At 45.8% G+C, this 27,122-nt stretch overlaps 1 protein-coding gene across 9 annotated transcripts in view; it reads left to right on the forward strand.

Moving 5' to 3' along the window:
* FUBP3 (far upstream element binding protein 3) overlaps window positions 1-22,768 on the forward strand; it is a 60,254-nt gene extending 37,486 nt beyond the window's left edge. The window contains exons 7-20 of one of the 9 annotated variants that reach the window (XM_060200402.1): window positions 295-457; window positions 2,281-2,379; window positions 4,994-5,098; window positions 6,728-6,830; window positions 7,561-7,661; window positions 8,530-8,671; window positions 14,293-14,453; window positions 15,149-15,222; window positions 15,530-15,610; window positions 15,768-15,844; window positions 18,397-18,468; window positions 18,680-18,802; window positions 19,486-19,613; window positions 21,497-22,768. In XM_060200402.1, coding sequence (XP_060056385.1) covers window positions 295-457; window positions 2,281-2,379; window positions 4,994-5,098; window positions 6,728-6,830; window positions 7,561-7,661; window positions 8,530-8,671; window positions 14,293-14,453; window positions 15,149-15,222; window positions 15,530-15,610; window positions 15,768-15,844; window positions 18,397-18,468; window positions 18,680-18,802; window positions 19,486-19,613; window positions 21,497-21,505 — 1,438 coding nt within the window. In that variant the 3' untranslated portion in view covers window positions 21,506-22,768. Of the gene's footprint in view, window positions 1-294; window positions 458-2,280; window positions 2,380-4,993; window positions 5,099-6,727; window positions 6,831-7,560; window positions 7,662-8,529; window positions 8,672-14,292; window positions 14,454-15,148; window positions 15,223-15,529; window positions 15,611-15,767; window positions 15,845-18,396; window positions 18,469-18,679; window positions 18,803-19,485; window positions 20,267-21,496 lie in introns of those variants that run through there. The other 8 variants (XM_007527012.3, XM_060200401.1, XM_060200400.1 and 5 more) reach the window with 8 other exon arrangements.
* The last annotated feature ends 4,354 nt before the right edge of the window (window positions 22,769-27,122 follow it).

Raw genomic sequence — 27,122 nt, forward strand, 5'->3', positions numbered from 1 at the left:
ATGAATACAGACACAGTACAAATAGTGGGCGGGTTTGAGATGGACAGTGTTGGGCAGTAGTCCCTTCTTCCAGGCTCCATGTCAGAATATTGGTACTGTGGTATGTGTTGTTTTCAAATTCCAGCTCAGTAGCCTGGCGAACGGCAGAGACCTCCGGGTTGTGGGGACAGGAACTGGAGCTGGATGGAGGTCTGCCTTGACTCCTTCATGTTTCCCCGGTGCTGTTCTCTTTCCTCAGGCACCTGGAACACCAGTTTAACACTGCTTCTCTTGTGATTCTTTCCCCTCCCAAAGACAAGCCAAGCGGCTCCTGGGGCAGATAGTAGACCGCTGTCGGAATGGACCCAGCTTTCATAATGACATAGATGGCAACAGCACCATTCAAGAGATCCTCATTCCTGCATCTAAAGTCGGTCTGGTCATTGGCAAAGGAGGGGAAACAATAAAGCAGTTGCAGGTATGTGAGCCCTTACAGAGTCACACCTGAGCAGACTTCATATTCCATATTTGGAAGGATTTGTCAGAACTCTGGCCTCTTTTTCTGGGTGGCTGTACACACTTGCATGCCTGGGTGATTCTTTGAGTTCCATATTCAACGTACATTATCTGAGCATTAACTATAGCCAGACCTAATGCCAGGTCCTGGGCCCTGAGACTGCAGTGACCACTGTTGGCAGTAAAACTGTTACTATTTACTATCAGGTGGCATCTCAGATAAAAACAGAAGTGGGGAGGGGGTCGGGTGGTAGCGCAGCAGGGACTGGCATAAGGATCCCGGTTTGAGCCCCGGCTCCCCACCTGCAGGGGAGTCGCTTCACAAGCAGTGAAGCAGGCCTGCAGGTGTCTATCTTTCTCTCCTCCTCTCTGTCTTTTTCTCCTCTCTCCATTTCTGTCTGCCCTATCCAACAACAACAATAATAATAACTACAACAGTAAAAAAAAAGGCAACAAAAGGGAATAAATAAATATATATTAAAAGAAGAAGAAGAAGAAGAAGGCAAATACTGGCCTCACTGTGGTAATGAAGCTGAACTGATCCTCAGTTGTTTTACATTTACATCACAGCCTTAGCACAGAGCCTGTTCCTAAATGAGTGTTGTATGAACATTAGCTGCTCTTTAATCTCAAATCTAGGGCACGGGGCAAGGGGGGGGTACACTTAGGTTTCAGAATTTGACAGCCACAGCAAGTTCCCACTTCACACCCTGTACTCAAATGTGTATTTCTATAACTAAACATAATAGCACACACAACAAGATCGAGGCTATAGATAGGCTTACGTGAGTTCAGATTAGTTTTGCTGTGAAATTAGTTTTGAAGGAACTTCTATTTTGGGGTTTTGAGCTTGAAACATTGCAGGTAAGGGATTGGGATCTGCCTTGTATGGTAGGCACTCTAGATAGACAACAATAGGTTATGATTTAAAACCACAGAATTCACATTTTGGGGTGTATGTGTGTGTGTCCGCAGTCATCAGCTCTAAAACCTTGATGGCTTACTCTAAGACTATTTCACATATATACTGTTTCTCTGAGCTGCAGGTTTTTGCTTTATTATTTTTTTTAAATACAGAACTGGGACTTTACATGGCTGAGTACCATCAACATCTCCAGACCTGCTTCCTACCCCTCCGTCCCACGGAGCTAGTGCCACACAGCTGCATGATTGGACTGCTCCAGTCGCTTGTGTTCCACTCCTCCCAGCAGCCTTTTTTTTTTTTTTTTTTTTTTGCTAGAGATAGAAATTGAGAGGGAAAGGGGAATAGAGAGAGAAGATAGATACCTGCATTGCTCCTTGTGATTGCTTCCCCCCTGCAGTTAGGACCAGGGGCTTGAACCTAGAACCTTGTGCATGGTCACATGTACTCTACAGAGTATGCCACCATCTAGCTCCTCCAGTCACTCATTCAGATAGAAGGAAAGCATCATTGCAACAGAACTTCCTGTCGTACTGTAGCATCTCATGTGCCACAGGTCAAACCTGGGTCATGCACTGGGCATATGTTCTCCCTAGTAAGCTATTTATCTTTTTGGCCTAGGCTCAGTTTTATTTTTTTCAATTCTACATACTTGTGTAGAAGTGAAAGGAAAGACATGAGAACACTCTGCCATTCATAGAGGTTTCTCTGGTTCTATCCATGATTCTCCCACATGCAGGGAAACAAACTCTGAGCCTCATACATCCTAAGTTACGCACTCTACCTGATGAACTACCTCCTAGTTCCTGACCTGCATTCTTGGTCCAGACCTGGAGACCCATTCAATGTGTGTACCCCTACAGGAGCGGACAGGTGTGAAAATGGTCATGATCCAGGACGGCCCATTGCCTACTGGAGCAGACAAGCCTCTTCGCATCACTGGAGACCCATTTAAAGTCCAGGTAGGAAAAAACCAAGGGTTAGTAGGTCTTGACGGTGGGTACTTGCAAAGGTTTTGTCATTGGAGAAATCGAAAGAATGGATGATGCTTTTTTTTGTTTCATTTTTTGTTTGTTTTTTGTCTTCGGAGTTATTGCTGGGGCTCAGTGCTGGCACTATGAATGCTTCTGGAGGCTTCCCCCCCCCCCTCATTTTATTGGATAAGACAAAGAGAAATTGAGAGAGATGGGATAGATAGAGGAGGAGGTGAGAGAGACTCCTGCAGACCTGCTTCACCCCCTACAGTGAAGCGACCCACTCCCAACCCCACAGGTGAGGAGGCAGGGGCTCAAATTAGGATCCTTGCGTGAGTCCTTGGCACTTCATATTGTGTGTGCTTAACCCAGTGCACTACTGCCCAGTCCCCTGGATGATGCTTATTAAATAATGAAAATTAAGTGAGCTGGTCCGGGAGGTGGATAAAGCATTAGACTCTCAAACGTGAGGTCCTGAGTTCAGTCCCCGGCAGCACATGTACCAGAGTGATATCTGGTTCCTTTTCTCTCACTTATCTTTCTCATGAATAAATAAATAAATCCTTGAGAAAAAGAAGGAAAGGAAGGAAGAAATTTAAGTGAACACTGGTTGTAAGATGCTTCTTTAGGTGAACTGTTTTTCCCAAACCAAGTTTGGTAATACAAGAAATCAGGTGGTATGCTCAGTACCTGAACTATTAGCTAAATGTGGCTACTTAAATTAACTCTGTTTAATAAAAATTCCATTCCTTTTTTACACTGACCATCTTTCAAGCTTAAAAGACCCACAGGAGGATGGTGGCTGCCACTGTGGACAGTGCATGTACAGGATGTTTCTAGAAATGCAGAACCTTCTGTTGGGTGCTATAACGCTGGCCAAATGTAGAGCTTGTGTGACATTCACTTGCTTGACCACTTTCCTGGCACACTTTTACAAACTGCAGGGAGGATAGGTAATGAACAGCAGTATCTGTTCCCACAAGTGGGATCCATGTTCACTAGCAGCAGATTTCCTACACCCTAACCTTGTCATAGAGAACAGCACTGGTTGATGAAAGCAGTAAGGGAGGTTGATTTTTCAAGCATCTGAGGTAGTCCCACCCTCCAATCTATTATTAACAAGAATGTGATAAAGCTATAGCTCTGCTCCCTGGAAATATATATTCTCACTGTGGCCTGTCATGCATTACCTGCATTGAGTGCCTTGTGAGCCAGTGCACCAGCCAGCCATGGCTATTTCTTTGTCAGAGATTTGGAGCTTCAGTCCAGTGAGGATTAACAGTCTCCAGCAAAATAAGTCATAAGAATTAAAAACAAAACAAACAAAAAACTATAGAAAGAAAAGAGAAAATGGGTGGGAATGGATAACATAATGGTTATGCAAATAGACCCTCAATCCTTAGGCTTTCACATTGAAAATCAGGTTCAGTCCCCCTCACCACCATAAGCCAGAGCTCAGCAACACTCTGGTTAAAAAAAAAAAAAAAAAAAAAACCTCTTAATTTAATTAAGCTTTTCTAGAACCAGGACTGAGATTGGGTTCCTACATTACCTTAGGTATAATTGCTTCTCAGTTTGGATTCCTGTGGAGCTGATAGGTGTCCACCTCAAAGACAGTTTGGGCCAGGAGGCAATCTTTTGATCTGTGTGCTCTGAATGCTGGCAGGTTTTTTTCTCCTCTCATCTTGGGACTTATCAGCAATGGGACACCTTGGTAAATGTCTTCTTTCTCATTTAATCTGTCCAGTCAGAACTCTTGGAATACCCTTCCCTCACTAGAAAAGAAGTAGCATGCTAGAAATAACTTGGGCAGTAGTGGTCAAATTTGACCCAGCACTAATGTAGTGACCCCATCTGTGGTTTAAAGAGAGTAAAGCTTTATCTGAGAGCATATGTTGGGCATTACACATTAGTTAAGACCACATCAATTAAGATTTGATATGTACTACCTTCATCAGCATCCTGTCTGTCCTAGGTAATAAAAAACTAAGTAATCAAAATATTGTAGGTTCTCTTGCAGAGAGAACTTCAGTCTTTAGTCATTTTCTGTTACTGCAAGAAAGCCCACCATTGGTGTTGGCCGCTGCAGCATTTACCCCAATTACAGTCATTCCCTAAAAGTTACTAAATAGTGATCATCATACATTGCTATTACATTAGCATTAGAGGTCCTGTTTCGAAATAAGAAGGACAGTTTCTGTATTTTCACATTGAAAATTAGTCTGAGTTATTTCAATCTCAAAAAATGTGCCTATGGAAAATTAAGTGATCTGGTTCAGGAGGTGGTGCCGTGGATAAAGCATTAGACTCTCAAACGTGAGGTCCTGAGTTCAGTCCCCGGCACCACATGTACCAGAGTGATATCTGGTTCTTTTTCTCTTACTTACCTTTCTCATGAATAAATAAATTAATCTTGGAGAAAAAGAAAGGAAGAAAATTAAGTGAACACTGGTTGCAAACTGCACTTTTTTAAAAAAAATCTAAATGGGAAGTGGGTTAGGCCTAATTAAGAGGGATTAATTATACAGTTTTACCTAATGTCTTTTTATTTGGGGGGGGGGCAGGATTTGTTTTCCTTAATGCCTTTTATTTACTTCTGCAGCAAGCAAGAGAAATGGTACTAGAGATCATCCGAGAAAAAGACCAGGCTGACTTTCGAGGTGTGCGTGGTGATTTCAGTTCCCGAATGGGAGGAGGCAGTATAGAGGTATGCCTGGACTCCAGGGTAGCAGGCGGGGGAGATGAGGTTTCAGGTTATGGTTCACACATCCTTGTGGAAGGTATTAACTTTTTTTCTCATCTAGAAAACCTTAAGAGTATTCCCACTTCTCAGTGAGGAAGACTCTAAATGAGGATAGGCTAAAACAGTTGAGTCAGTAATAGGTTGGAGAACTGGTCACCCATTCTCCAGAGTCCAGGCTATGTGAGTGATCTGTGTAATGATAATATCAAACTCGGAAACTTGTTTAATTGATGGTATGGAATGGGATCAAAACCTATGAATGAAATGTTAGCATGTGGTACATCATGAATGGAACTTACAAATACTACTCTTAGTAAAATAAACCAAATGCATAAAGATAAATATTATATAATCCCACTTATATGAGATACTTAGAATAAGCAAATTCGTAGGAACAGAGGTGTGGTAGTGTTTACCAAAGACTCAGAAAAGGGAAAGTTACTATTTAACATACAGTTTTTATTAGGGATACGAAAAGGTAGGGGCTGGACAGTGGTGCACTTAGGAGAGCACATTTACTTCCTTGCATGAAGATTTGGGTCCAAATCCCTGATCCCCACCTGCAGGTGGGAAACTTCACAAGCAGTGGAGCAGTGCTGGAGATGTCTCCGTATGTTTTTGTCTCAACCTCTATCAAAAAATGCCTACCAGGAATGTTGGAGTCTTGCCAACATCAAACCTCAGTGATAACTCTGGTGGTGCAAAAAAAAAAAAAAAAAAAAAGTTTTGATAGACATGTTGGTTGTACAGCATTGTGAATCTGTTTAATGCCAGTGGATTGTATATTTACTAGTGATAATAGTATGTGGGGCCAGCCTTGTAAAGCGCATACATTTCCATGTGCTTGGGTCCTCAGATTCAAGTCCCTGGTCCCCACCTGCATGGAGGACGTTTCAAAAGTGGTAACTCAGTACTGCAAGTGTCTCTCTGTCTCTTCCTTCCCTCTTGGTTTCTTTCTGTCTATCCAAAAATAAACATTAGGAAATTATAATATATATATATTGGGAATAGATAGCATAATGGTTATATGCAAAGAGACTCATGCCTGAGACTCCAAATTTCCAGGTTCAATCCCTGACACTACCATAAGCCAGAGCTAAGTAGAGCTCTGGTATTTAAGTGTGTGTGTGTGTGTGTGTGTGTGTGTGTGTGTGTGTGTGTGTGTGTGTGTGTGTGTGTGTGTGTGTGTAAGTAAAAGAAGTAGATATTACCACAATTAAAAATGAAGGAACATAACTTTGTTGGGTTGTGTATGTCCTGTGTCCTGTGGTCAAACCCAGGGCCTCATGCCTATGCTTTAAACTAAACTATATGCCCACCCAACCCCTACAAAATAGTTTAAAGGACCGCTAGTATACTCTGTGTGCATGGCAGGTATGTATTAGTTTTTTGGTTAAGCCCCAGATTTACTGGATGTACCTAATAGACAGGAATGCTTTTATTGAACATGGTATTTTTCAAAAGAGGAAAACATGCTTTATTAAATCATTTCTGAGAATGTTCAGTCATTCTCAATTTGCTTAAAATATATATATTCATTACAAAAAGATACCATTGTAGAAAACTAATGAGGTTTTATGTCTCCCAATGTAGGTATCTGTGCCCAGATTTGCTGTTGGGATTGTAATAGGCAGGAATGGGGAAATGATCAAAAAGATCCAGAATGATGCAGGTGTGAGGATTCAGTTCAAACCAGGTTAGTTTGGGGCTGATTCTTATTTGTCTCATCCTTCTCCTTCTCCTTCTCCTCCTTTTCAATAAACTATTGCCATAACTATTTTTTCTTTTTTAGTTTTGCTATATCTTATATGTAGTGCCAGGGAATGAACCCAGGGCCTCACCAATGCAACCTATTTCTGAGCTACACCCCTCGCCCAGTGTGTGTGTACATTCTCAGAGTAGAAGAGGCAGGCAGCAAAGCACCTCTCAAACACTGTGGAGTTCCACCCATTTTTTGGCTTTGTTGTTGCCTGTGGCATTCCCATGTAGTACTAGGGATTCAACCCAAGGCCTCAAGAATAGAAGACACATGCTCTGCCTGCTGAGCTATTTCTGGCTGTGATTTTATTTTTATTTTCTAAGTTTTCATTATATTTCCTTATTTATTCTATAGAGATAGCCATAAACTGAGAGGAATAGGGAGATAGGGAGAGAGATACCTGCAGCACTGCTTCAGCACTTGTGAAGCATTCCCCCTGCAGGTACGGGCTGGGGGCTTTAACCTGGGTCCTTGCTCATTGTAACATGTGAGCTCAACCAAGTGTGCCACCACCCAGCCCCAGTATCATTTTTGAATGACTGTAATGGCTAAAAAATTGGACCTGCAGTGAAGATCCAGTTATTTCCCTGTCCAAAAGATTCCTTGAATGTCATGACATTTGTAAAGTCTGTCTTTTCCTAATTTTATCTCTCACCATCTTCCACAGATGATGGTGTTAGTCCAGAGAGAGCTGCACAGGTCATGGGACCCCCAGATCGGTGTCAGCACGCAGCACATATCATCAATGAACTCATTCTCACAGCCCAGGTGAGTCCCAACTGTCTCACTTGCAAAAGCTCTCAGCTTCACTAGGTTTGCCCTCAGAATTAAAAAATTTAAAAAAAAAAAAAAATCTTTTGATGCTGCAGTTCCATAGTCTCTTAGGCCAGAAGCTGGAATGAGATGTGTTGCCTTGAGCAAAAGAAATCTTCCTTTTTGGTGTTGAGTGTGGGTTTTTACTCTTTGCTAGGGAATCAGTCAGTGTAAGAATAAACCAGGACCATGGGCCAAAGACCTAGCTTGTTCCCTCCCTATAGAGCTATGAGGCAACCAGCATAGCTTTTAAATACCCTCACCCTTTTTGCCAGTAGGGTGCAAGGTGTTCTGACTCATACAACAGTGGCTGAATTGTTCTTCATAGCAGCGGTTGAAGTGGGGGAGTCAGAAGTCATACATTACCACTCATGTATCACTTTCAAATGCCCATAGCTCTTTAGCATCTAATATCTGGCTTTTGGTAAGCCCAGCATGTGTTAGCTGCAGGAATGGGCAGCCTCGGAGTCAAAAAGAAAATCAAACACTGGTGCCAAATAAATTAGGTCCCAGTAATTAAAGCTCACAAGAAAGGGGTGTTGAGCTTCAGCCATAGGAGTTTATGTGTCTGACTGCCTGTTTTAGTTGGATACATTTATGCCGTTTATGTAACCACATGTGCTTATCTGCACAGGTCCTCCTTGAATGTACTATGGTTTGTGTTAATTCTCATTTTAAAGAGCACATCAGAACCTGAAATGTGGAAAGGTGTTGAGGTTCCTGTGTGTGGCAGTGATTACATCCTGTCACTTAAGCTCCTGGAAATGAAAAGTGCTGGTGGCAGTGGCAGAAATTACCAACCCAGACTTTGCTTCCTTCCCAGGAAAGAGATGGCTTTGGAGGCCTTGCAGTAACCAGAGGAAGAGGCCGAGGCCGAGGTGATTGGAGCTTGGGAACCCCTGGTGGTGTCCAGGAGATAACATATACGGTGCCAGCGGATAAGTGTGGCCTCGTCATAGGCAAAGGTAAGAAGCATTATCTGAGCTTTGGGGTTCTTCCCCAGCACTTGAACAAAGAGCAGGTGGGTCACATACCCCTCCAGAGGCTGAAGTTTGGTCTACTCACTGCATCTGAACCTGGCCTGGGCTGCCTTATGCTGATCTCATAGGTGGGTCAGGACTAGGTTGTAGGGTGTTTGTTTGGCTGGTTGATTTTATTTTTGTTTGTTTTGCTCTGTTTTGTTTTTTTCAAGTCCTATCTATGAACAGACCATAGATAGGCCTTGTTACCTGTTAAAAAAGGTTCTGGGAGTCGGGCGGTAGCACAGCGGGTTAAGCGCACGTGGCGCAAAATGCAAGGACCTATGATCCCGGTTCGAGCCCCCGGCTCCCCACCTGCAGGGGAGTCACTTCACAGGTGGTGAAGCAGGTCTGCAGGTGTCTGTCTTTCTCTCCCCCTCTCTGTCTTCCCCTCCTCTATCCATTTCTCTCTGTCCCATCCAACAACAACGACAATAATAATAACTACAACAATAAAACAAGGGCAACAAAAGGGAATAAGTAAATAAAAAAAAAATTTTTTTTTAAGGTTATTCAAAAGATACCCCATACAAGACGAGGGGCCTCTGATTATTGATTGATTGGCGATTATCACCCCTCCTGGGAACTTAGAGGTACAGTTAAAATCACAAGTGAAGATCAATTTCTGATACTGTGATCTTCTTTTCCCTTGCTAAATTTGGGTGTTTGGATTTTATTGACACAAGTGAAGTTGTTTTTTAACCTGGGGGCCAGGTGGTAGCGTACCCAGTTAAGTATACATATTACCATGTGCAAGGACCCAGGTTCGAGCCCCTGCTCCCCACAAGCAGTGAAGCAGATCTGCATATGTCTTATCCTCTCTCCCTCTCTAGATCACCCCCCCCCAATGGTGAATTCATAGTGCTGACACTAAGCCCCAGCAATAACCCTGGTGGCGATTTTAAAAAAGAACCAGAGAGTAGGGTTAAATAGCATAATGGTTATGCAAAGAGACTGTCATGTCTAAGGCTCCAATGTCCCAAGTTCAGTCCCCTGTACCACCATAAACTGGAGCCAAGCAGTGCTCTGGTTAAAAAAAATAATAATAAAATAAAAATAAAAAATCACCAGAGGTGTTCGAACACAGCTGTTTTGGGGAGTTGGGTGGTAGTGCAGCGGGTTAAGCGCAGGTGCACAAAGCGCGAGGACTGGCGTAAAGATCCTGGTTTGAGCCCCCAGCTCCCCACCTGCAAGGGAGTCACTTCACAGGCAGTGAAGCAGGTCTGCAGGTGTCTGTCTTTCTCTCCCCCTCTCTGTCTTCCCCTCCTCTCTCCATTTCTCATTGTCTTATCCAATAATGATGACATCAATAACAACAATAATAGTAACTACAACAGTAAAACAAGGGTAACAAAAGGGAATAAATAAATATTAAAATACAGCTGTATTTAATCCCATTTCAGTTGGCAAAATAGCTCACTTGGATAGTGCACTGCTTTGGGGTTAAGTTTTGTAAATGTCTTTTATATATTTGACAACGTGAAGGAAACTGGTTTCTTCCTCAGTTTCTTAGGTTACCAGGCATGTCTTAGCTATTGAAGGAGTGCTAGGACTGAGAATGTGATTTGGGAATTGTCATCAAGTTAAGGCTGCCAATGTGTGTTTTCACTAGTTGGGACAGGATGCGATTCCTCCTGACCCTGCTGTTCGCACGCCAGGTATCATTTGCATCCCCAAACCTGCACTGGGCCCTGCCTGCAGACTGTAGTACTTCATGCTCTTAGGACATATTTATCTCCTCTCTCTATTGTGTTCCAGACTATAAACCTCTGTGAGAGGTGGTAGTAACAATGTGGGCTTAATTTTCTAGCCGGGTATTCATTGCTGACAAGTGTTTGATGAATGTTGTTAGCTGTGACAATCCTAGCACTGCTATCTAGACTGAGTTCTGCTATCTAGACTGTCGACTTGATTGCCACTGAGTCAGCCTTATGGATGCATGTCGGCTGAGGACCAGACTGCAGTTTCTGTACCTTTTGAACCATTTTGTTGATGAGGTTTTCATGTGACTGTGTCTCTTCTATTCTCTGTGACAGTTCTTCCTAGTCATGAATCCCCTGTGCCTACAGGACAGCCCCATGGTTTGTCCTCTACAGTCATCCTGAGCCATTCATTCCCAAAGGAAAAGTGATAGCAGAGCAATGCAGTAACTGACTGTCTCAGTGTTCCAATGGGGGGGGGCCTCCCACTCCTGAGGACTGAGCAGGAGGTACTCCTCCTTGGGAAAGGCGCATGGGTGAGGCTAGGAGGGAAAAGGGGAGGGAGCCACATGCAGACCGGCTGCTGCCCCCAGCCTAGCCCTTGGACAGACGCCTTGCCTCCCCAGGGCCCCTGCTGGATTTCCATGATAAATACAGCAGTAGTGACAGATAGTATGGCCAGCCCTGCTCTTGTCAGACAGCCTTTTAGCAGGTTTGATTAATTGCTTTACGATTTCACATCCAGCCAGGGGGCCATTGGTGGGTCGCTTCTGCCCCCCATCAGGTAGCAGAATGGAAGAGACTATTGAAAGAGTCTATAGACAGCCACCATGTGCCATGCTGGTGACCTCATTTTAAAGGAAGATGAACTTAAATTAACTCCTTCCGGCCCCATGCAGTTTTGTGGTGCCTCCTCACTTTATTAGCATGCTTCCCGAGGCCTCTGGGAAGAGTCCTGTGGCTCCGGATTCTCAGTCACACACACGTGTGCCCTTTTGTGTACTCGCCTCCAGAACCAAGTGTGCTGTGCAGAGGTTGGAGGGTTCTTTCTCCCTATGCTGGTATACAAAGATCTAGTTACTTCTTTACTCTGTTGAACCCCCCCAAACACCGTTTCCCAAGAGCAAAGCTCACTTTGCAGTGCGGAGAAGTAAAGTCCATTATCTGTGAGTAAAGGATAGTAGTACAGGACCAGAGGGGCTTACACCCACCTGAGGCAAAGTGAAGTTGTGAGAGGCTGTGTGCATTGGCCAGCCCCCATCCTTGAGACTAGAGATGTTTGATAGAGGGAGCAAACACAAGAATGCTTTTCTCTAAAAATAAATAATAAAAGTATTCATGGATTAAGTGTGTGTGTTTGTACTCTCCTTTTAGAAATATTTTATTTGGGACTTGGGCAGTAGTAGCACAGTGGTTAAGCGCACGTAGCACAAAGTGCAAGGACTGGAGTAAGGAAGGATCCCAGTTCGAGCCCCTGGCTCCTCACCTGCAGGGGAGTCTCTTCACAGGTGTGAAGCAGGTCTGCAGGTGTCTGTCTTTCTCTCCCCCTCTGTCTTCCCCTCTTCTCTCCATTCTCTCCATTCTCTCTGTCCTATCCAACAATGATGACAACAATAATAACTACAACAATAAAATACAGGCAACATTTTTAATTATTTTATTTATTAATTTTATTTATTGGATAGAAACAGGCAGAAATAGAGGGGAGGGGAAGAGAAAGCATCTGTGGCACTGCTCCACCACTTGCGAAGCGGCCCCCCACCCCATCCCCCGCAGATGAGGACAGCAGGCGTGAATCTGGGTTCTTCTGCATCATCACATATGTGCTCAACCAGATGTGCCACTGCCCAGCTCCTGGAATACTTTTCTTAAACTGGAGCAGAGCTTTCAGAAAATCATGCAGTTACAGAGCTCTGATCTATTGCATTCTTTTTTTTTTTTTTAAAGGATTTTATTTATAAGAAAGAAAGAAAGATGGGGCAGAGACCAGACATCACTCTGATACATGTGCTGCTGGGTATTGAACTTGGGACTTCATGCTTGAAAGTGCAGTGCTTTATTCACTACGCCACTTCCTAGACCACTTGAGTTCATCTTTAGGTCACTTATTTTGCTTTTCAATTAAACCACAGTAGACAAATGAGCCTGATGAACACAGATCTGTATGGCAGCGTTTCCACCAGAGTGTGGAAGCTGCTCCTCCCGCATCTATGTCCAGGCTTTGTCCTTGGTTTTGTTTGTTTTGTGGTATTGTTGTATAGTTTTTTATATTATAAGAGGGAAGAGAGAACCAGAGCGTAACTCCAGTGGTACCAAGGGTCTAACCCAGGGCCCCAGGAACATATGGGTCCTGCTGTCTGCCATTAGGTACCTTATTGGCCACTGTCTTTACCTGTTTGGCAAAGATTTTATTTATTGACATGGTGGAGGAAAGGAACCAGAGCATCACTCTGGCACATGTGATGCCAAGGGTTCGACTCAGGACCCCGTCTCTTGAGAGTCCAGCACTTTGTCCTTTGCATCACCTCCCAGGTCACTGTCTTTGCTTCTTGACTCTTGTCTCTTTCAGAATGAGAGCAGTCTGTACCTGCTTTTGGTGTGTTCCACCCACCCCCTTACCTGCCAGTGGTGGTGGTTTTGACAGCTTGCCAGTAGTAAGAGTAGAAAGAAGGTCAGTGTGGGAAGGTACTTGTGCCTATGTCTCAGCGGAATAGCAAACATCATTTTAAGTTAGTTTTGACTCTGGTTGGGAGGGTGGCACAGAGACTGACTTTGAGTCTTAGCTTTTGATCATTTCTGACTTCCTGGCACCCAGCACCAGGCATTTCGGGGTACCTTTTTCCAGTTTTGCCAAATTGCATGCTCAGTTTTCCTTGACTTCTCACTCTTCCAGTCAGACAGAGCTGATCTGTAAGTTCTGTGACATTTCAAAAGAAGAATTGAACCATTGTCACACTAGTGAAGCTTTTGTTACACAAATTTCATTAAGAGACTGGGACTCTCACAGTTTTTTCAAAGAGTCTAACTAAATTTTCTTTTCTTTTCTTTTTCTAAATTTTCATTGGCTCTGCTCTGTCCAAGTCTCTTGTGACCATGACCATCCTCCCCCCTCCCCCTTCTGGCTGCCTCTGTCTAGACCTGTGAGAGAGACACACACACACCCTCAACATACACACATACACCCCACCACATAGGGGGCAGGGACTTGAAAAGTGACTTGATGGGATATTAAAGACTCAAGTGGGCTCCAGGCATTGTTGGAGGCTATGGCCGTCTGTTTGACCTGTGATGGGAGACAGAGACGGGGCCTGGGGGGACAACAGTAGTGCAGCGGCCCATGCCTCACTTGAAGGCTCCCATTGTGCCATGGGGGGCCATCAGATCGTCACTCTTGGACTGAGAAGGAAGTGCCTTCCTTCAAATTGGGCTCAGCTCCACTGTGTGCGTATCTGAGTCCTCAGCCCAGAGGTGGTGTCTGTGATTTCCGATTTTCGCTTCCATTCACACAGCTGTTTTTGAAATGAGAAAAGTTCCTTTTTGAAGAACATAAAAGTCCTATTGCAGAAGTTTTCACCACAAGAAACAAAATGGGGAGTAACAATGTTAGCCAGGCTCATTGTGGTGACTTTTCACAGTATCTGCAAACATAGAAAAGTATCATTGTATGCCCTGATATTATTGCATGTCGAATATGCCTCTGTCTTTGAGAGAGAATTTCAAGATGTGAAGCAGAAAGCCCTTTTGTACCCAGGGTACTGCTACTGTGCAAGAAGAACACTCCCTCCTCTTCTGGAGCTGAGAACTATAAAGCTTTTGGGTTCACTACAGCCGCCACTTACTTTCTGTCTTCTGTCCTCCTGCCTACAGGGGGTGAGAACATCAAAAGCATAAATCAGCAGTCAGGAGCACACGTGGAGCTTCAGCGGAACCCCCCTCCCAACACTGACCCCAACCTGCGAATATTCACCATCAGGGGGATTCCTCAACAAATTGAGGTGGCCAGACATCTCATAGACGAGAAAGTTGGTGTATGTACACTGTCCTTCTCCCACATGTCTAAGTAATAGCTTTCTGCCAAAACTTTGTGCTTTCTGTGCTTTTTAGTCCTCATATCAGACAACACCCATTCTGCTTGGCTAAGGGGACAGACGAGGTCTAAGGGATACCACCAAGTGATGAAGAGAGCCTTTGGGCAGAACTTAGCAGGGCCACTACATCTCAGGCCCCAGGCTGGGTCCTCTACAGACTTAGATAAGCAGCTGGGTAGCAAGCATTCTCAGCACTGCCCCCTGGCCTCCTGCTGGCATGGCCGGGGTGGCAGTTTTCACTGGCTCTGGCTCTAGTTTTAGGCACCTCAAAGCAGATAAAGGGGAATATTGACAGAGGACACATTGCCACTGCTCACCTCAGAGGGCGATGTAGCATGGCAGAGAGAGTCAAGGGCCAGCTTAAGAGTCAAGCAGGTTGGTCTCTTCTCCCACAGGGACATGCTCTAGGCAGTTTTGGTATCAGTATTGGCTGTTGATAGCGCTGGTCACTCCCAAGGGCAGAAGCCATTTCAGCTGATCCAGTCCACTGTGGGAAAGGACACTCGTGTGAGTGCTGTAGAGACCATGACTCCACCCAGCTGTCTCCCTGAATATTGTGATTGGCCTCTGGTGGGCCTGGGCAGAGGACAGAGGGACAGTCAGCAGCAAGTGAGAACTTTCTTTGCCCATGACAGGGTGCCAGCCTCGGAACACCTGGAGCCTTCGGCCAGAGCCCCTTCAGCCAGCCACCCACTATACCACATCAAAAGTGAGTCTTTCTGGAAGAATTTCACCCCCACCCCACTCCAGCAGTTTGATTTCCAGCTGTTTCCACCAAAGCATGGAGTTCCGAGTGTGAACAGCATTGCCATCTTCCCCTCATCATCAGTGCTCCTCTGGACTGTCCCCTAGCTTACTGTGAGGGAGTGAGACCATTCCCTCAGGATAAGAGCACTTTCTGGTCCCTGCCAGCATCAAGGGGAGCACACCTGGGCCTGCAGTGCGGAGTTTTGCAGAAGTGTGTCTGTTGGTGTACCGCTGGTGTGTTGCTTTAACTTGTTCTCCCTTTCTTACAGCACCTTTCCTCCAAGGAGTTCAGGGTGCTTCCCAAACATTGCTGCTAAGGTGAACGGGAACCCCCACAGTACCCCTGTGAGGTAGGCTGTGTGCCCTTACTGTGGTCCCTGGGTTCTCATTTAGGGACCTTGTGCTTAACTGGGGGCCAGTGAAGAGAGATGGGGAGGGGGGGTTCAGCCTGGAGGAGGAGGGAGCATTGGCTCTCACTGGAACAAGTAACTTTTCTGTCCTCTGCAGTGGTCCTCCTGCTTTCCTGACCCAGGGCTGGGGTAGCACCTACCAGGCATGGCAGCAGCCCACACAGCAAGTCCCAAGTAAGTGACTTGGAAGGGGGTGGGACTGCAGTCTCCATGGAAAAAAGGGCCCTGACCCTGAGGCACCCTGTGTTCTAAGTGTTGGGGGTTTGGTGGCTACCGGCAGCCCCCAAGCCGGGGGCTGGGAGTGTTGCACAGAGGAACATCCAAGCTGGGTGGCAAGAAGGAGGCAACTTTCCTGATCCACTTCCTTGACTTCCTTTCTTATCTGCTCTTTCCTTCAGAACATGGCCCAGGGTGGTGGTGGGGGAGCGTCTCTCACTTTTGTCCCCTCAGGAGTGGGTCAGAAAGCTCATGGCTGGAGGTTTGGCCTGAACCTCTCCTACCCTAGAGCGACCCTGCTCACAACCACCCCCTTCTAAGACGGGAGTGCCTCTCCAGCTCCCCTTCTCCGACCTCTGCGTGGTCACCTCCCTTCTTTCTAGCATCACCTAAAAGGGGGTTCCTTCTGATGCCCAAATTTTTTAGAATATGTGATCAGAAAATTCACTCTGTTGAGGGATGACACCTAAGAGAAGCAGTTCCAAAAAGGAAAGGCTTTGTTAGAACCAGTCCCCACTCCCAACCTCCATTTTTACCTTCATTATCATTCTTGGGTTTTCTTGCCGGTAGAACCCATTTTGCACAGCCTTTCAGAAAACAAATGATTAAACGGATAGTCTGTTCATTTGCCCCCTGAAGTGCCAGCTTGTTTGTGCTTGGCAAGTATTCTTCAACAGAACTATATTCACATAGGGAACAGTACAGTGTCCAGCGGACTCCCTTCACCTCTGCCCCTAGATTCCCGGTCAAGTTACAGCTGGACTTAGCACCCTAGCAACACCGGAGATGGTATTATGTGTCCTTAGGCATGTCACCTTTTCTCTGGTGCTCTGGTTTTATCATAAAATGAAGAGTTCAAATTTGATTTCAGAGGTATGAGGTACTCTCAAGATTTAAAATAGCATGATTCTTTTTTTTTTCCTCCAATTTTTTAAAAATGAACTGTCAAACATGGAGAGAACTTCACTTGTAACGTGTGTGTGTGTGTGTGTGTGTGCGTGTGTGTGCTCGACCTACCCATTCTCCTCTCTCTATACTCATTGACTCATTGATCAGGAGCATAAGCACATTTTGTCTCCTCCACCCAGAGGGCAGGCCCCATGACGCACCGTGTTGGGCAGGTGGGGTTGAGTTCACACTCGTGCTTTTTGCACAGGACAGGGGTCTCGTAGATGACAGGAGTGTGTAGGATGAGTAAAAAAGCGTGGCACACATTCTGGTTTTCTGCCTACTTAGTAGCCTTCATCTGATAGTGGTGAATTTTGTTTGATTGTCTACTGGGGGATTTGGAGGAAAACTTCTGCTCGCCTACATCTTCAGTGACTGGGGCAAGAGTTGTCCACATTTCTTGCTCCTAGCGTTCCCTCTAACCAGATCATTCTGATTCTGGTTCTGAGTCCCTTCCTGTAATGAGAGAAGGAGAGCTCTCCCTGACGCTTCCCCTACCCCTGGTTTAGTGGCTGCCCTCTTCCCTGGGCCCTCATCATCTTCAGCAAATGAACTTTTTAAAAAATATTTATTTATTTTCTCTTTTGTTGCCCTTGTTTTCTATTTTTGTTGTAGTTATTATTATTGTTGATGTCATCGTTGTTGGATAGGACAGAGAGAAATGGAGAGAGGTGGCGAAGACAGAGGTGGGGAGAGAAAGATAGACAGACACCTGCAGACCTGCTTCACCGCCTGTGAAGCGACTCCCCTGCAGGTGGGGAGCTGGGAGCACAAACCGGGATCCTGATGCCAGTCCTTGTGCTTTGCGCCATGTGCGCTTAACCCACTGCGCTACCGCCCGACTCCCAGCAAATGAACTTTTTTTCTGTTCACAGTCCTCTTGCCTGCTGCATATTGTCATTCTAACCGAATCTGCTAACGGGGCCAGAGCAGGGGACACTGGGGCCAATCATAACCTCAGCAAGAAGAAGGTCTTGACCTGTCAACTCCAGTCAGATTCTCACAACCCCAGTCAGAACCCACATGACATACAGGGTGGGGGTGGGGGTGGGGCAGCCTCACGCATGCATTCCTCCCTCTGCCCTTCTGGTAAGATGTACATTGTGACCCTCAGCCCTCTGTTCTTCCGGCCCTCGGGAGCAGAGTCTCTGGGTGTTCCCTGAGTGTGGTCTATACTTCACTTGTCCAGAGGAGAGGTCATCTACATGATGGAAAGACCAGATGAAGGGTGGATGGTGCCATGTGAAATCTTTTGTCCTACCTGAAACCAGCAAACCTAGAACAGGTGTCCCCCTCACCCTCAAGGCCCTCTGGTCCCTTGGAGATTGCAGGGAGTGAGCATTATGCTTGCTGGCCCTCCCCTGTTGGCCCGCTGGAGGCACACTTGTCCTGTCACCTCCCGAGACACCACTACCTTCTTTGCATGCCAGAAGGTCTGCAGTAGGCTGAGGAGCAGTATGACACAGGGGTGAGTGAGCAAGTACAGACAACAGGCCTGGACTGGCCGGGCTGAGGCTGTGAGGAAGCCCAGAGGCCTGACTGCTTTTGTGTTCTTTGCACAGGCCAGCAGAGCCAGCCGCAGAGCAGCCAGCCTGACTTCAGCAAGGCCTGGGAAGACTATTACAAAAAACAGAGTGAGTGCAATGGCCTTCTTAACAAGCAGGTCTCAGCCACACAGCCCTCCTGCCATAGAATTAACTGCCCCAGGATAGTCATCTTTTTTTTTCTTCCCTTCTTTAACTCATTCCCTGTGTGACTCAATCAGTGCCCACCTTTGTCTCCCTTGCCTCCTCTGTGAGTCTGTCAGGAGACACAATGGCCATCCCTTACTCTCCCTGTTCTTAGACCCTGCAGGATGCCAAGGTCCCAGATTGAGTGTGACACCTGGACTGGGCACTGCAGACCAGCCAGGCACCCTGCTCCCTGACTGCCTCGGCCTGTTCTCTGTCTCTGGCCATTTCAGAGCAGGTGAAGAGAATGATGGTGAAACCCAGGGAAGGGAGCCTAACATTAGAATGTGTGCAATCGTGTTCTAACTGTGCCAGCGAATAAACTAGTCTTTCACAAAGAGGAAGAAAATAACAACAAAGATGAGCATGTCATTCAAAATGAGTGCTGCAGCCTCTTGTGTATTCCAGAACTACTGAACCAGTAAGCTGCAAAAGATGTCTCTCAAGTGTCAAGGACTGAGGTGGGGACAAGAAGGTCACAGTCATCTGAGGCACCAGATGCCAGACTTCCCAGACCTTCCATATCCAGATTCCAGACACACATGGGTCTGTGATTCTGACTGTCCACAGACCCGATGCCCCGCGTAGGTGCATACAGGCACCCAAACCAAGTGTGCCCACCCACTCACCCCCTCTCACACTCACATGCACTGCACTGAGGGGACAGAAAGTGATACTACAGAGAGATTTTTTGAGGGTGGAACAGGGACCTGGCAACAAAAGACTTAGTGGCACTTTTTGCAGCTTTGCAGCCAGCACTTTGTTGAGGCCTCACCCGTGGCAAGAGGAGGAGAGAGCCTGAGGCGTATGTTCCAGATGTCCCCGAGCCTTCAGGAAGGGGACCTTTGCAGCTGGCAGTGCCCTCTGCCTCCCTGAGGGTTTCCTCTCCTGCTGACCCCTGCCTTTTCCTTTGTCAATCAGGTCATGCTGCCAGTGCTGCTCCTCAGGCCAGCTCTCCACCGGACTACACAATGGCCTGGGCGGAATATTACAGACAGCAGGTTGCTTTCTACGGGCAGACACTAGGGCAAGCTCAGGCCCACAGCCAGGTCTGTAACAAACACTGGCACTTAGGCCACTCCCTGACCTGCCCAAACCCCTTACGCCATCCTCCCATGCGTGCCTGATCCCAACACAAGCTCACTGGGCTCAGGAACAGTTGCTGAGCCCCTGCAGCTACTCCCTCAGCTCACCGTGAACAAAGGACTTTGGGCTAAGGGCAGGAAGACTTGGGTGGGCCAGGCAGGGCACACCAGCTACCAGTTAAGCACGCACGTTACCTTGCGCAGGGGCCTTGGTTTGAGCCCCAGCTCCCACCTGCAAAGGGAACACTTAATGAGTGGCGAAGCAGGTCTGCAGGTGTTTCTTCTTTTTCTCTGTCTCCCCTCCCCTCTCAATTTTTCTGTCCTATCTTAATTTTAAAAAGAAAGAAAGGAAAGAAAAATCAGCCTCCTGGGATTCGTAGTGCAGGCTGTGAGCCCCAATAATGACCCCTAGGGCAATTTAATGGGGGGGGGGCAGTGTTGCACACATGTTATGACATTCAAGAACCCTGGTGGAACCCCCAGTCGCCACCTGCAGGGGGGAAGCTTCACAAGAAGTGAAACAGTGGTGCAGGTATCTGTTTCTCTCTCCCCCTTTCCTTCTCCCTCTCCACCTCTTCCCCTCCCTCCCCCCTCTCAATTTCTCTATCTAAAAATTAGTAAAATAAAAAGATTTTTTTTTTAAAAGAAATATTATTATCTTTATATTTATTGGATAGAAACAGCCAGAAATCGAGAGGAAAGGAGGAGATAGATAGAGATACCTGCAGCCCTGCTTCACCACTTGCAAAGCTTCCCCCCTGCAGGTGGGATAAAAAGATATTTTAAAAGATAGAATTGGTTAGGTAGCCCCTCCGAGGAAGTGCCTGACTTTCCCTTAAACCCAGACCCAGGCCCGCAGCTATTTTGGAAGAGGGCGGAATGGCCAGCCTAAGATGCCTTTCCCCAGGTGGGGGAGAGGATGCTACTACTCTCTGAAGGTCACTCAAGGCAGAGCAGCAGACCCTCACCCTGCACAGAAATCAGAGTAGAGTCAGATTCTCCTGTCGGGCATTTTTCAGGTAACATGCGTCAGGTCCCCATAAATAGCGTATTAGTTACCACAGAATCTGGGCCCGGTGGAAACAGCTGTTGGAGCTGGTGGGTGACCAAAGAGAAATTGGTCATAGCCTGTCTCCCCACCTCCCCACTCCCCACAATGCCAGGCAAAAGAGATGCTCTGGACCTCCTGCTCAAGAGAGATTGTCAAGGCCTCTTGGTAGCACACTTGGCTGAGTGCACATGTTATAATGGGCAAGAACCCGGGTTCAAGCTCCCAGTCCCCACCTACAGGGAGAAAGTATTGCAATAATGAAGCAGTGCTGCAGGTGTCTATCTCCCTCTCCTCTCAATTTCTGGATGTCTGTATCCAATAAATAAAGATAATTTAAAAAATTATTTATTATTTTCCCTTTTGTTGCCCTTGTTCTTTTATTATTGTTCTAGTTGTTGTTGATGATGTCGTTGTTAGATAGGACAGAGAGAAATGGAGAGAGAGAGAGAGAGAGAAAGAAAGACAGACACCTGCAGACCTGCTTCACTGCCTGTGAAGTGATTCCCCTGCAGGTGGGGAGCCGGGGGCTCAAACCGGGATCCTTGTGCCTGTCCTTGCGCTTTGCACCACGTGCGCTTAACCCGCTGCGCTACCGCTTGACTCCCCAAAAAAATTGTTTTAAAGAGGTATTGTCAGGGCCTTCTCATCTTACAGCGTGTGTGTTGGGGGGGGGGGGGAGGTGCCAAAACATCGGTTCACTTGTGAGTGTTGCCTGCTGTGGAGTGAGAGGGAGACGCCAGACAAGGTGCTTGAGAATTCTCCAGCACAGACTAACCTCTCCCCCTTCTCTCTACAGGAACAGTAGGACAGTGACCTGCGGCTTTCCCCCCACCCCGAAATCATTGTGCTCAAAAAACCTATTTGTAACAGAGGTTTTAGATTTGCAAACCTTTTGATGAAGAGCCTTTGTTTTGTTCTGTGAAACACTATATTTAGATTAACAGACTTTTTCTAAAAATCGGGAAAATTAGTTACTAAAAATTGCTGATAATCTTTGTTTCATTATTCTTGTTTGTTATTTTAAATGTGTGAGCTCTGGGATTCTTTTCCAAGCAATACCTGCAAATCCAGGCACCCAGGTGTGTGTGCCTCAGAGCAGTGACATTTCAACACATTTTGCTTTTGTTTGCATGTCTTTTTATTTACCGTTGGGTTTCTTTTTTGTTTTTGTTTTTGTTTTTCTGTTGCAACACAAAATTGGCTTGGAAGTCTTAGGTGGTGTGTAACAAATTCTTTTTAAATTTTTTAAACAGTATTTAAATATGCTTAAATGTGTAAATTCATTAAATGTGTTACTTCTAATTTCTTATATCTTGGCTGTCTGGTTTTATTGCATTTTTTAAAAAACTGAACTATTATGTATTGTAATTAATTATGTGAATTCTGAATTGAGACAGATAATTGTATTGCTGTCCAGCAGGGTTTGGGAGGGACATTTTATAGGGTTTGTATAATTTCTAGAGTTCTAAAGGGGTAATATAAAACTGTGTTCATGTGTTTAGCAGACTTTTGTTCATGTCTCCATTGCTGGTTGCAGTTGTGTATCTAAGACCTCCAAGCTTGTTTAAAAACAAAACAAAAACACCTTTCTCTATTCTCAGAAATATAAATACTGTTATTTTTAATATTAAAAAGAAATTCGATATAACTTTTAACAAGCACTGTGGAACATTAAACCATATAAAATGTAGTAACTATTTTTTAATTCCAGGGTGTTTTTTGCTTTTTCTTTTAAATATTTTCTTAATATTTGTCAAATTAACTAGATGAATAAATAAATCTAGTATTAACCACAGTATGAATTAAATAATTTTTGATTTTAATAAAAGGGATAATATGATTTCCAATGTTTACTGTAGTTGTACCTTGTACAGATAACATGTATTTTTAAAGGAAAGAAAAACGGAATTGAAGCTATTTTTTCTTGCATTTTTAATTGACCCAAGGGACATTCCGTTTGAAATGTGCTAAAGTTACAGTTTCTGGTTTGTTTTTTTCTCCTTGTTTTCCTTATAATGCTTCAAATGTCTAACTATTAAAAAAGCAATTGGAAAATGTTATGCATGTTGTTTAAAAAAGTATTCTCTTTATTTGACTGACTGACAATTCATTTTACACTCTATATAATAAAATTTCCACAACATGTTGTGGGCAAAGAAAGTATTTTTAGTCTGCTTGCTTTCCATTTGTGTGCTCTCCCCCTGCTCCCTGCCCGCTGCTACCTGACAACACATCAAGGGGATTCTTGCAGTTCCTGACACGTCCTGTACATCAGCCCTGCATAGCTGTGTACAGCCTAGACTCCTGACTACACTGTTAAGCCGACATTATTGTAATGGCTTTGTATAATTTGGCATTTAGCTTGAAAGCCAAGTTCCATCAGTCCCTCGCCTGTCTGTCCACCTTAGCATCTTCTCTGATTTGAATGTGACAACAGGAAGTCAATAACAAATTTCCCAACACAGAGGCTGTCATCTTCAGAAATGTAGCTGGAAGAGTCTTTTAAGGGCCTCTTGATAAAGAGGTTGAGTGGATGGGCAGCCAGATCAGTACACTTACTGTAACTGAGTCAGCATAACTTCTAACCCCTACCACCGTCCCCCTGGTGCACACACACCTAAGAAATTACCCTCTCCATGCTGGCATCTAGTCTTGGCCTGGAGCACTTGTCTGCTGCTTTCTTCCACAATAACCTGGTACACATCTCTGGCTACAGCTGCCCTGAAGCCCAGACCCCTCCTGTTGCAGTGCTCAGCCTGTGGCTGTGGGGTGGGGCATTATTCTCAGCCCTGGAAAGTACCAGAAAATGCACGGCACTGTGCTTCATTTTCATTAAAACAAGGGAGCGTCCTTACCCCTAGATTGAAGTCATGGCAAGGTACTGCTATTTCAGGGCCACAGTAACAATGGGTTTGGGGAATAAAGGCCAGCCTTCCAGTCCTTGCTTTCCTGCTTCTTTCCCCCCCTAACACAACTCTGCCTTCATAATTGAACTTACACTGTCTCCCTCAGCTTCTGGCTTTACATGGGAATCATCTCTCAGTTTCCATACATGGGATATGGTGCCCTCCCACCCATACACACACTTTTTTTTTTTTAAGATTTCTTTACATGAGAGAGTGGCCAGAGAACTGTATGGTAGTACTGACAAACCCAGAACCTCTGGACCTCAAGCATGAGAAAGTGGTGCACTATCACTGTGCCATCTTCCCAGCTGAGGGTCTCATTGGAACCCTCTTGATGGTGTGTGTGTGTTTCCAGTCCTGGCTCCTTTTCTCCACCCTAAGCTTAAGAGGAGGGGGAAAAAGCATCTGTGGCTCCTTTAGGCCAAAAAGGGGTGTGGAGAGCAGCCCATCTGCAGCCGTTCTGAGGCCTGTTGAGAGCCGGAAGACAAAAAGGAGATGTGGCATCTTTAACTACACCTCTAGAGAATCGAGTTTGACGTTGAGAAATTGAATAGTAAAAGCCACTTGTAAGAAGGAGGGGCTGAGCAGGAGAGGGCATGAGCACTGATGATGGTAATGGGAATCAGGAGAGGGCATTACAGAGAAGACTTCCTTCTAATTCATCTTCCAAGCTCTGTGCCAAAACAGCATTTGGCATGGTTCACAGGGAGCGATTGTGTGATAATGAACCCTAAGGTGTCCCTTAATTGAAGACTGAGCATTGCGGTTTATGCCAAGAGTCATAAATGGTGCAGGCTTGTGGGAGGATGCATTTTCTTAAATGTATCGGTAAGTACAGATTAGCGCTTGTCCCCAGTGAAATGCCCATACTATAAATTATGGAAATCTCTCTCTGATGCAACCTTTTATTGAGGGGGGGGGGGGCAAGGCGGGTTGCAGGACAGCAGGAGGCAGGGGGGAAAGTTTGCAAGCATATGAAATTTGGCCTCTCATTAACATGGCGCCCGCAGAAGATGGTTTTCATCAGCAGTCTGGTGTCCTGGAAGGCTAAAGTGCTTGAAATGTACCAAGTTCAGCGATTGTATTCCATTAAGAAAGCTGCATGGTCATCACTGAAGGGACAGTCTGTGTTTGGGGAGGCGGGAAGAAAGGGGCCGAGGGGTGGGGGAGGCGCAGGGAGCCAGGCTGTTTGCAGAACTCTTAGCTCCACCTCCCACCTACAGCACACACACACACCCACAGGTCTCCAGCTGCCCAAATTGAGTGTTCAAGGAGACAGCCAGGCTGTCCCCAACCCACCCAAGAGTTTGGGCTGGGGTGACCAGTTGTCTAACCAGTGAACCTCCACCAGTACCCCCTACCCCCTCATCAGGTAAGAGGCACTATCTTTTTCAGTGTCCCTCACAAGTGGTGGTGGCCATTCATGATGCCTTACAGTCCCCCATGGCCAGTAGGATGGGCTGGGGCACAGATAGTACATTACAAGGCCTGGGCCAGGGGGGGTGTGTGGGCACCAAGGAGCCCTAGCTTCCAGCTGGTCCCAGCAGCACAGTTTCCCAAGTCTCATTTCTGGTCCACTGGGGCCCAGATGGGGTTTTAACATGGACTAATGCAAATGGTCCTGATAGAGTCTTAGAGATTAATGGCCAGAAAGTGGCTTGACACTCAATCCCACCGGGGACTGCAGGCCCTGGGTCCCTGTCTGGTATAGGGTGGAACAGGAAGTGAAGAGAGCCCTCATCAACATTGAAATGATGGGCATCTTTATCAGCCTTTGTCCTGAGGGCCTTTTAGTAGCATCTGTCGAGGGGGTTCTGGTCCCTTCCTGACATCCTGGGGAGGGGAGGGCGGGCGGGGAAGTTGCACACCTTGAAGGGAGAAAAGCTCTATTGCTTCCATTTTACAGGTGAGGCCTCAGAGTCAGAAGCTGAGACCTGGCCATGTCACACAAGTTTGTAGGAGCCAGATCTGTGCCAAGTTCCTAACAGCTGCCCACAGGGAGCTCACAGTCCAGTAGAGACCACTGTGGCCATCACCAAGTGAGGTCTCTGATATGATCGGGAGAGCCTCTGAAAGATAGTGGTGAGCGCCAACCACAGGCCAGTTCTGTAAGCGACCCCTAGCCAGTCATTGATTTCCTATTTGCAAATTTGCCTACTCACTGACATTTATTTATAAGCTAAAGATCAATACTCACTGCACTTCTGTGGTCATTTGTGATAAAAGAAAAAAAAAAAAGAATTTCCCAGTGCACAAGTTCCTATCCTCTCAAGTCAGTCTTCAGACTATAAGAAAGTGTTCTTTTCCTAATCTATTTAGTGTTGCATTTACATATTTATTAATTTATTGAAAAATCATACGGCTATCTGCTGAGGTCTGTTTGCTGTTTAAAATGGCCCTTCTTCTTCTAGCGTTTGCCCTTCTTCCGTAGCCAGTCAACAGCGTCAGGTTGCTGCTTGTTGCTGGCTTTGAAAGTGACTGGGATCCATGTCGATTCAGTCGGCTAGGAAGGATCGTCAGTTTCCCCAGTGAATGGGTACTCATGGGATGCACCACCAGAAGGTCGATCCAATGCATCCCAAAATGGCCCTAAGAGCTGGGGATGGAACTCAGTATTCACCACAGATAATAGGAGTCTTGTGAGGACCCCACTGCTGTTGGGTCAAATTTTAGAAATGATGAAACAAGCTTGAATTGACTTTTTTTAATGCTTTTTTTTAATTTGGAAAATAATGGTTTATGGAGCAGTTGTCGACGAATAGTTTCTTTGTATTATTTCTGGTACCAGAGTCCAAGTTTGGGACGTCACACATGCTAAGTGTGTGCTCCCACTGAGTCGCCTCCCTGGCTGTGAGTAGGTCTTTGTTAAAGTGACACCATGGATAGCTCGGCAGCAGAACCAGCAAGTCTTTCCCACTTTGCCACTCACTCCCATGGAGGAAAATGCCATGGGGCAAGGAGCAGGAGTGAGCTCAGCTGGCAGAGTGTATACTTTGTCATATGGGAAGACCTGGCTTTGAGCCTCTGGCCACCACATGGCAGCACCGGGGATGGGGGTGGGGTGGGCTTCACTGGTAGTGAAGCAATGCTGTATCTACCCCCCCCACACACACACACACACAAAAAAAAAAAGTCTACTGTGGTGGGGGAATTTCATAGCCATGGAGTCCCAATAATAACCCTGGTAGAAAAGATAAGCAGACAAGCATGTGTATGAGGGACACCCACCTTGGTTCTAGAGAGGCTCAGTAGAGTCAGCCCAAATGAGGCTTCAAGGTACAGATGTATAGACACTCAGGCTTGGATTTGAGTCCTGTCTATATTACTCAACAACTATATGACCTAAGGCAAGTTACATGATGTTCTAAGCCTCGGTTACTGCAGTATGGAGATAATAATTACCTACCCAGTTGTGGGGTAGGTAGGAGTCAGTGACAAGTATGTGAAATGTGAGACTTGGCACATAATGAACTTTCAAGATGTGGCTGTTCATTGTTAGCACTGAGGGCACTCACT

This window comes from Erinaceus europaeus, chromosome 10 (assembly GCF_950295315.1).
Source record: "Erinaceus europaeus chromosome 10, mEriEur2.1, whole genome shotgun sequence".
In the NCBI taxonomy this organism is placed as follows: Eukaryota; Metazoa; Chordata; class Mammalia; order Eulipotyphla; family Erinaceidae; genus Erinaceus; species Erinaceus europaeus.